This window comes from Heterocephalus glaber, unplaced genomic scaffold (assembly GCF_053883595.1).
Source record: "Heterocephalus glaber isolate CG9 unplaced genomic scaffold, H.glaber_assembly_v1.0 deba00001813, whole genome shotgun sequence".
NCBI classification, from domain to species: Eukaryota; Metazoa; Chordata; class Mammalia; order Rodentia; family Bathyergidae; genus Heterocephalus; species Heterocephalus glaber.
Genome location: NW_028258484.1, coordinates 283,526 through 293,151, shown reverse-complemented (window position 1 = coordinate 293,151; position 9,626 = coordinate 283,526). Strand labels below are relative to the sequence as shown.

Below are 9,626 nucleotides of genomic sequence, written 5' to 3'. Positions count from 1 at the left end.
ATGTTAATGTCTCAATTCACCAATTAAAAGAAATAGACTGGCAGAATGGGTCAAGAAGCAAAATCCAACAATATTCTGCATACAAGAAAGACACTTAATTCAAAAGGAAACTCATAGACTGAAAGTTAAAGGGTGGAAAACAATACTCCATGTGACAGGAACCCAAAAAAAAGCAGGAGTAGCTATCCTCTTGGCAGATCAAGTAGATTTCAAACCAACACTGATTAAGAGAGATGAAGAAGGACACTACATTCTTGTAAAGGGAAGAATCCAAGAGGAAGAGATGACAATCATAAATATCTATCCACCAAACACTAGTGTGCCCAACTATATAAAACAAATACTAACGGACATGAAAAGTCATATATGCACTAATACAATTGTAGTGGGGGACCTCAACACCCCACTGTCACAAATAGATAGATCAAATAGACTAAAAATAAGTAATGAAATACTAGAACTCAATCAAACTCTTGAACAAATGAACTTAACAGATGTTTACAGAGTCTTCCACCCCACAAAATCAGAATACACATTCTTCCCAGTTGCACATGGGTCTTCTCAAAAATAGACCACATACTCACACATAGAACATGCTTAAGTAAGTGCAAAGGAATTGAAGTTATTCCCTGTATATTATCAGACCATAGTGCAATGAAATTGGAGATCCATAGCAAAAGAAACTCAAAAAATTTCATAAACATGTGGAAATTGAACAACACACTTCTGAATAACCAATGGGTCACAGAGGAAATTAAAGAAGAAATCAGACAGTTCCTTCAATTACATGACAATGACAATACAACATATCGGAATCTATGGGACACAATGAAAGCAGTCTTACGAGGGAAATTCATAGCAGTGAATACGCATATTAGGAAAACAGAACGAGCCCAATTAAACAACCTGATGCTGAACCTCAAGCTTCTAGAAAAAGAAGAACAGGACAACCCCAGAGCTCATACAAGGGAGGAAATTATAAAGATCAGAGGCGAAATCAATGCAATGGAGACTAAGAGAATGATACAAAAAATCAATGAAGTCAAGAGTTGGTTCTTTGAAAGAATAAACAAAATTGACAAACCCTTAGCCAACCTTGTCAGAAAAAGGAAAGAAAAGGCCCAAATCCATGCAATTAGGAATGAAAATGGAGAAATGACAACAGACCCAGCAGAAATCCAGAGGATCATCAATACCTCCTTCCAGAATCTATACGCCAATAAGATGGACAATACAGAAGAAATGGACAGATTCCTAGATACATATGAATTACCAAAGTTGAACGAAGAAGACCTAAAAATTCTGAACAACCCAATATCAAGCAATGAAATTGAAAAGGTAATTAAAAACTTATCAACTAAGAAAAGCCCAGGCCGTGATGGCTTCAGTGCTGAATTCTATAAAACATTTAGAGAGGAACTAATGCCACTACTGTTTAAACTCTTCAATGAAATTGAAAGGGAAGCAATACTCCCAAAATCATTCCTGGAAGCAAACAACACCTTGATCCCCAAAGCAGAGAAAGACCCAACCGAAAAAGAGAACTATAGGCCAATCTCACTAATGAACATAGATGCAAAAATCCTTAATAAGATACTGGCAAACAGAATGCAGAAGATCATCAAGAAGATCATACACCCTGATCAAGTGAGATTCATCCCAGGGATGCAGGGACAGTTCAATATACAAAAATCAATCAATGTAATACACTATATCAACAGAGCTAGGGACAAAAACCATATGATCATCTCAATAGACGGAGAAAAAGCATTTGACAAAATCCAACATGCATTTATGATAAAAACCCTACAAAAAATTGGAATAGATGGTCTCTACCTCAAACTGATAGAAGCCATCTATGAAAAACCAACAGCCAATATCATACTAAATGGTCAAAAACTGAAATCCTTCACACTCAAATCAGGAACAAGACAAGGATGTCCACTATCATCACTCTTGTTCAATAGTGTTCTGGAAACATTAGCCATGGCAATTAGACAAGAGAAAGAAATAAAAGGAATAAAGATAGGAAATGAAGAAGTCAAATTGTCATTATTTGCAGATGACATGATACTCTATATAGAAGATCCCAAGAACTCCACCAAAAGTCTTCTAGACTTAATAACCAAATTCAGTAAAGTAGCTGGATACAAGGTCAACACACAAAAATCAATAGCTTTCCTCTACACCAATGACAGACTCACTGAGACAGAAATAGGGCAAATAATTCCTTTCACAATAGCATCCAAAAAACTGAAATACCTAGGAATCAACCTAACGAAAGAAATCAAAGACCTCTTCTCTGAAAACTATGGCACTCTGAAAAGAGAGATTGAAGATGATATCAGAAAATGGACAGACATCCGCTGCTCCTGGGTAGGAAGGATTAATATAGTGAAAATGGCCATACTTCCAAAACTGCTATATAGATTTAATGCAATTCCAATTGAGATCCCAGCAGCATACTTCATAGACCTTGAGAAAACAATCCAAAAATTCATTTGGAGCAAGAAGAGACCCAGAATAGCAAAAGCAATTCTAGGTAACAGAGACATGGCAGGGGGTATCACAATCCCCAACTTGCAACTATACTACAAAGCTACTGTGATAAAAACAGCATGGTACTGGCAAAGACACAGACTTGAGGACCAGTGGAACAGATTAGAAGATGCAGAAACAACACCAGACACACTCAGCCATCTCATCTTCGACAAAGGAGCCAAGCACCCTCACTGGAGGAAAGATAGCCTCTTTAATAAATGGTGCTGGAAAAATTGGGCTTCACCTTGCCAAAGATTAAAACTAGACCTATATCTCTCACCATGCACTAAACTAAAATCAAAATGGATTAAAGATCTAAATATTAAAATAGAAACTCTGAACCAGTTGGAACAGAGGTTAGGTAGAACCCTTGAAGACATCGGTGTAGGAAAAGATTTTATGAACAAAACCTCAGTTGCCCGTGAACTAGCACAAACAATCAACAAGTGGGATCTCTTCTTATTAAAAGGCTTCTGCACAGCAAGAGAAACCACCAGCAGTGTGAAGAGACAACCCACAATGTGGGAAAAAATCTTCACCTGCTCTTCCTCAGACAAAGGTCTACTATCTCGAATCTATAAAGAACTTAAAAAGATCAGACCTCCCAAATTTAAAGACCCAATCCAAAAATGGGCATCTGAAATGAACAGACATTTCTCACACAAAGGAGTAGAAATAGCAAATAAATACATGAAAAAAATGTTCAACATCACTGGTCATTGGAGAGATACAAATGAAAACAACACTGAGATTCCACTTCACTCCAGAAAGAATGGCTGCTATCATGAAATCAACCAATAACAAATGCTGGTGGGGCTGTGGGGAAAGAGGAACCCTGCTCCACTGCTGGTGGGAGTGTAGACTGGTGCAAGCACTGTGGAAATCAGTATGGAGATAGCTCAAAGAACTAGGACTGGAAGTCCCATTTGACCCCGCTGTTCCACTGCTGGGGATCTTCCCCAAAGAATTCTAAGAATCATACCACAGTGATATATGTACACCCATGTTCATAGCAGCACAGTTTGTGATAGCTAAAACTTGGAAACAGCCCAAATGCCCATCAACTGTAGACTGGATAATTTATTATTATTATTATTATTATTATTATTATTATTATTATTATTATTTAAGAGACAAGACCTCACTATGTTGCACAGGCTGCATCTGTGCTCCTGGGCTCAAGTGATCTTCTGCTCTCAGTCTTGCAAGTACAAGTGTGAAAGAGGAATTGCTGAAACAGCTGGGTGACCTGCATGTGGAGCTGTCCTAGCTGCACAACCCCAAAGTGACAGGTGATACCATGACCAAGTGTCTTAGTTACTTTCCTGGTTGCTGAAACAAAATACCTGACATCCAAAGTTAAAGGAGGAAAGGTTTATTTGGCTCACAGTTTGTAGAGGTTTCAGTTCATAACTGGCTGGCTCCAAGCCAGGTTAGCATTGCAGAGGGGCTTTGCAGAGGAAAAACAGTTCATGGCAAGCAGAAAACGGAAAGCAGCAAACAGCAAGCTACAAGCAAGTAGCAACACAGCAGCTCTTTCTGTCCCTTATATCTTATCCAGGCTAGGGCAGGTAGCACTCACACCCTTAATCCTAGCATTGCACTGTGAATCAATCCTAACCTCACATCCCAGCAGCACACACCCTATATCCAGCCACCTCCCAAAAGCCCCTACTTATGACCACATGAGGCTTACACAAGTCATAACACCAAATATCTGTGAGATCAAAGCTGTCAGAAAACACATTGCCTGTATTCTCACCATTATTAACTAGATTCAAAGAAAATCTCAGGAAATTCTACAAGGGGAAGAAAAACAAGCCATTGAATCTGCACATAAGAAGACACATGCTACATGTCACGGTGTCAGGAGAATCTGAGGACCAAGAAGCACTTATAGGTTCAGGTTCAAGGCCTGAGCACTGCAATATCAATAAATAAGAAAGTCATTTTAAAAAAAGCAGTGATCAGAGATCTAGTGTACATTCAAGGAGTTTTGTTTGTAGAAACTCTCATTTCTTTGGGGAAAACTTTTTTACACCATACATGCAATTTTGATGGGTTGATTAAGGTCATGACAGCATTCAACCTCTTTGAATCAGGGCTCAGTGCATAGTACACGCCCTGTTTTCCTGGCCAGGGTGATTGTTCCAGAAGTGAGCAAGAAGCCTAGGCAAGTTCCAATCAAGTTTTCTTGTCTTTTTGTTTGATAGTTTGGAGCTAGAAGAGAAGGGAGAAGAGCTTTACTTTCTGGCCTACCAGGTGGGAAGTAAGGGAATGAGGGTACTGGACCCCCATACAAGAAGGTAGGGGCTGCTGCAGAGATGAATAAAAGCAAGGGCAGAATCACAGACGGTGTGGTGAAGGCAGAGGGAAGGTGAAAACCCTACTGATCTTGTTTTTAAGTCCTTGAATCAAAGCTTCCTGGTTACATGAGCCAAAACATTTTTGTATTCCAGTTTCTTTGGCTATTATAGAACTCATCCTCGATCCTGTAACTAATGTTTGTTAGGCAGTGATCGTGTGCCAGGCTCCTCCACTTATGAAACCCCCACCTCACCAATGGTGAGTGAATTTACAGTCAAGGAAACAGGGTCGGGCAGTGAGCAGGCTGTCTTCGTGCTCCCAGGTGGCAGATACCTCTCAAAGCTCCATTTATCTGATGCTCACAGCTTCTTCCCCATCATGCTCAAGGATAAACATCCCAGAAGCTCTGAAAACACCGACTGTGCTACTTGGTAAATGAGCACTTGTTGCTCTTTCCTGGTAGATTCTAAATTCTTTAATGGAACAGCTGGCAGGAAAGAGCGCAAAATCCAAGCAGATATCAAAGCGCGCGCTGAGTACAAGCTGCGCAGCAGACATCACCAAAGCGGCCACCGCCGAAGCCTGGCTGGACGCCAATCCAGTTACACCTCGAGGACTCTGGGTCCTTCCGCAGCACACACCTCAGAGCCTGAACCTAAGGGAGAGGCGCGGGGCCGGCGAGCTCTGGCGTCAGAGATTCGGAGACCCACCCGCCCCCGCGATGTTTTCCGAGTTCGCTGGCCTTTGCAGGACTCGCAGCTGTCCACAGGGGTGCAGAGGCGCAGGAGCGCGTCCAAAGTCGCAGACTGGCTGGGCTGGCTGGGGGCATCGGCCAGGGGCGGGGACTGGAGGGGGGCCCGCCCAATGCGGTTCTGGTCCCGGGCGTCGGAGCTCCTCTGCAGCATAGCGCCTGCCGCATGGAGGCTCCCTTGGAGTCTGGGCCCGGGCCCGAAGGCACCCCGGCCACCTCCGAGCGGCGGGGGCTGCGCTGCCCCCTGCTGCCTGATTTCCGAGAGGAGCTGCGGGCTCTCCTGGTCCTGGCTGGTCCCGCGGTGAGTCTGGTGGGCTGCGCTACAGCCTGGTCCCGGCACGTTGAGCACGCGGCGGTTCTTGTTACAGCCTGCGTTTTGGCGGAGGTGGGGACCGAGCGGGTCGGGGTGCTCCGAGCCTCCGCGCTCGCCCTGGCCGCGGACCGCTCTGCACCCGGGACCTGGGGACCCAAGGCACCCCGCGGATGTTGTCTTTGGACACAGATTCCAACGAACGAGGCAAAAGTTACTTCAACTAACGCTTAGAATTTTATTTCTTTGCAATGTGGTTCTCTTTGGGGCTGACGTGGCGCGCGTGTGTTTTATATCATTAGACAAGGCCTCTTTTAGCCTTAAAAAGTAATGTGGGTTCTTAAAACCATAAAAATCACAACACATACAATCCTATTCCTGTTCTCTTGCCAGTTTGGGTGGTTTTCAAGCCCCAGCGGTAGGGGAGCCGCTTCACTGGACATGAAGCAGCAAGTGTGTGTTTGCCCCAAGATACGCTTTTGTCCATGGGGCAGACTTCTGCACCTGCATAGGCAGGTGTGCCTTCCTGGAACGGTGGTGACACTGTTGTTCGTGGGATATGGTGATATCCAGTGTGGGGAGCAGGGCAACATGATCAACGCCCAGCACAGAGCCACGTGTGGAAATGCATCCAGTGCATAGGCGTTTGTGATGCACGGCAGACTGGAAAGAACTGTTGGTTTGGAATCTCAAGATCTGGGGGCTCTTTGGACTCTGATCCTGGGATTAAAAGTCCGGGTGGCCAGGGCTGGAAGGCCAGTATTTGTGAGCTGAAAGTTGGAAGGAAGGAATAGTATCTGTTCAAGGTTCAGCAATCTTGAGACGACCGAGAAGCTATCACTGCAAAGCTCCATGTTGGGGGACATCAGGGCCAAAAAGAATGGAGGAGCAGGCCAGGAAGCTACATGCTGAGCTAGGCCTTTAAAATCCTTTTTTTTTCTTCTTCTCCAGAACATGGAAATAGACCGCAAATTCCTGGGACTAGCTGTTTGTTTTTACATGCTTTGTGTTATTGATGCAAAGAACTGAAAACTAGGGCTCCTTGCTAAGGATATCAGCTGGGTTTTGTAAATCTAAAGAATGATCCAGCAATTAACATCTTATCTATCCCTCTGACTCTTACTACCAGGAGATAATTTGGCAATTTCCCTCCAGTCCTTGGTGTACATGTTTCTGTGAATGCTTTGCAAAAAATGTGGTCAGAGACTTCTGGCACTGGTTTAGTCTCTTAAAAATTATGTATGGAGCCTCATTTAGTCTTTCTTCATCCCTATCCCCATCTCCTGTGAATTTCCTAATTCCTGAAGGACACAGGGTGGGAGGAGATTGTCTTCTTTTCCTATGCTCAGTGTCCAGTATTCTTTTCTGTGGCTCTACCATAAAATACAGGATGACTAGTCTGGTGCCTCTCTCCAAATCTTCTTTCTCATTCACCATTTTCTTTCCGGACTTCCCAAGTTATCGTGTTATCTCTGACCCTTAAGAGCATTAAGATTTACCAAGATACTTTCCCAGTGAGCCTTAAATGAAGCCCCACCCCCTCTCTTTATTCTTTTGTGACAGGATCTCACTATGTAGCCCAGGCTGGCCTTAAACTTCCCACCCTCCTGCCTCAGCCTTCTGAGTACTGAGATTATTGATTTGTGCCACTGTGTCCAGTTTAATGAGGTCTTGTAAGATAGAATAATCCATACTGTAAAAGAAAGACTGTAGGATGAATAGCTTTACATTCTCTTCATTTTGTCTTGCAGAAGGCTTTAGGAAAGCAGATACTTGAGAGGGAAGAAAGTGGTGTTGTGCAAATACCTTGCCTCAGGCATTCCCTGCACACTTTCTCTTTGTCATTAGCATCTCCTACCAGGCTGAATTGTCAGAATCCTGAAAAACAACCTCAAAGATGGATTCCAAGGGGCATGGACTGATGTACTAAAGATGGGACTGTCTAGGCCCATATTCTTGGGAAAGAGTTTCAGAACCTCCCAGGGCTATAGTCTGAAGATCAGGCAAGGCTGGGGGTGGCATCCAGTGATGGGAGCCAGAACACACACATACACACACACACACACACACACGCACGCACGCACACACGCAGGCTGACAGTTTGAATTGTCTCAGGCCTGGGGAAATCTTTAGCAGGGAGTGGTTAGTGACAGGGGAAGGTTACTAGGGACAGGAGAGAATCCGGGCTAAAGGAGAGGAAAGTATAGAAGATGGTTCCTCTTCCAGACAGGTCAAAGGGTGAGTGAGTGGGAGTAGGAAGCATTCAATGATGGTGGCCATTGGAGAGAGGGGCCTGGGACCCTCTTTCCTTCCTCTCCAGTTTTTTTGCAGCCCATCCTTACCAAAGCCTCTGGTTTTAGCATCCTGAAAATCTCTTAGAGGGGTTTAACTCTTCACATCTCCACTCTGGGTACATCCTGACAGCCTCCAGTCTCTGCCCCGTTTTGCTCATGCTGCCCAAAATGTACCACGTAGAGCCACTGAAGTCCTTTTTGAATGCTCACTTAAGCTGTCACATCCCTGCTCAAAACCCTGACCTTGGCCTTAAAGTGCTCAGTGGCTTGGCCCCCACTGAGACTCTTGCCTTTTCTTGTGTCACTGCCTCCAGTGGCCCTCCACTGACCAGCTTCCTGTCAGTGGTCACTGCATCTCTACTTGAGAAGTCCATCAGGGTTCAGCTCCACTTTGCTGCCTCCTGGGACCTTCTCTGTCTCTCCCTCTGTGCCCTTCTAGCTCAGCACACATGTGTACTTGCAACCTCAACATCTTTTCTTCTGTGCTATGGGTTCCACGGGGTAGGAATGGAGTGATGGTGCTTACTTAACTCACACACAGCCCCAGTGCTTGGGTTGCATTTTGTGCTCCAAAAGTAGTTGTCCTGAATGGACTGAATTGAGTCAGGTGACTTTGGCCCGGAGCTTCCTTGTGTGTACAAAGAGGAAGTTGTCCCAGATGACTGACTGCCCAGGCTCCTTTCCATGCTGACCTTTTACTGCTAAGTGTGGACTTTCAAGTCCCCATGGGATGGGGTCAGAGGTCCTTTTCACACCCTTGCATGGACAACTGGGCAGGCAGCTGCCTGGAGAACAACTTTCACAAGCGGCTGTGCTGTAAGAGTGGTCATCTTGCGACCAGGTTGTATGTTGCTGCCTGGCTAAAAAATGAGAAAGATCCTGGATAAGAAGAAGGGACAGAAGTGTAGTCAGTCTGATAGATTTGGGGTTGTGCTGGGGATGGACCTCAGGGAACATGTTCTTCCACTTAGCTACACCCCAGCCTTAGTTTCCATTGTCCATTTGCCTCTATCTGAGCACTGCCAGTTCAGGTCACTGCTTGTTCAACAGTTGCCTTTGAGAATTATAGGGAACAAACCTTTGTCCAGAAATGGTGATGTCATCAGAAAGGGTCTAAGGAGGTCCCTAAAGCAGAGATGGGAAACCTTGACTCACTCTACTGCAGCACAGGTTGCAGTTTTGCTGACTTCCATCACAGAAAAAGGATTTTCAGGATGCATCAGTAAAAAGGCATAAGGGGATTTATTAGGCAGAATTTTAAAAGTATACATCCAGAGAAGTAGAGTGCGGGCCCTCCAGAGAGAGGTGCATTACAGTCTGGAACTGGGGATATTTATGTGTTTTTGATGGTGAAATTTATAAATCTATAGAAAGTTTGGGTTTGGTTTACAGGAGAAAAATCAATGGCCCACCCACAATAGTA

At 44.4% G+C, this 9,626-nt stretch overlaps 1 protein-coding gene across 2 annotated transcripts in view; it reads left to right on the top strand.

Moving 5' to 3' along the window:
* Nucleotides 1-5,488: 5,488 nt before the first annotated feature.
* The window catches only part of LOC101698224 (multidrug and toxin extrusion protein 1), a 47,660-nt gene continuing 43,522 nt past the window's right edge, over nucleotides 5,489-9,626 (top strand). The window contains exon 1 of one of the 2 annotated variants that reach the window (XM_004868786.4): nucleotides 5,489-5,900. In XM_004868786.4, the coding sequence (XP_004868843.1) occupies nucleotides 5,766-5,900 (135 nt within the window). In that variant the 5' untranslated portion in view covers nucleotides 5,489-5,765. The remainder of the gene's footprint in view (nucleotides 5,901-9,626) is intronic. The other variant, XM_004868788.4, reaches the window with a different exon arrangement.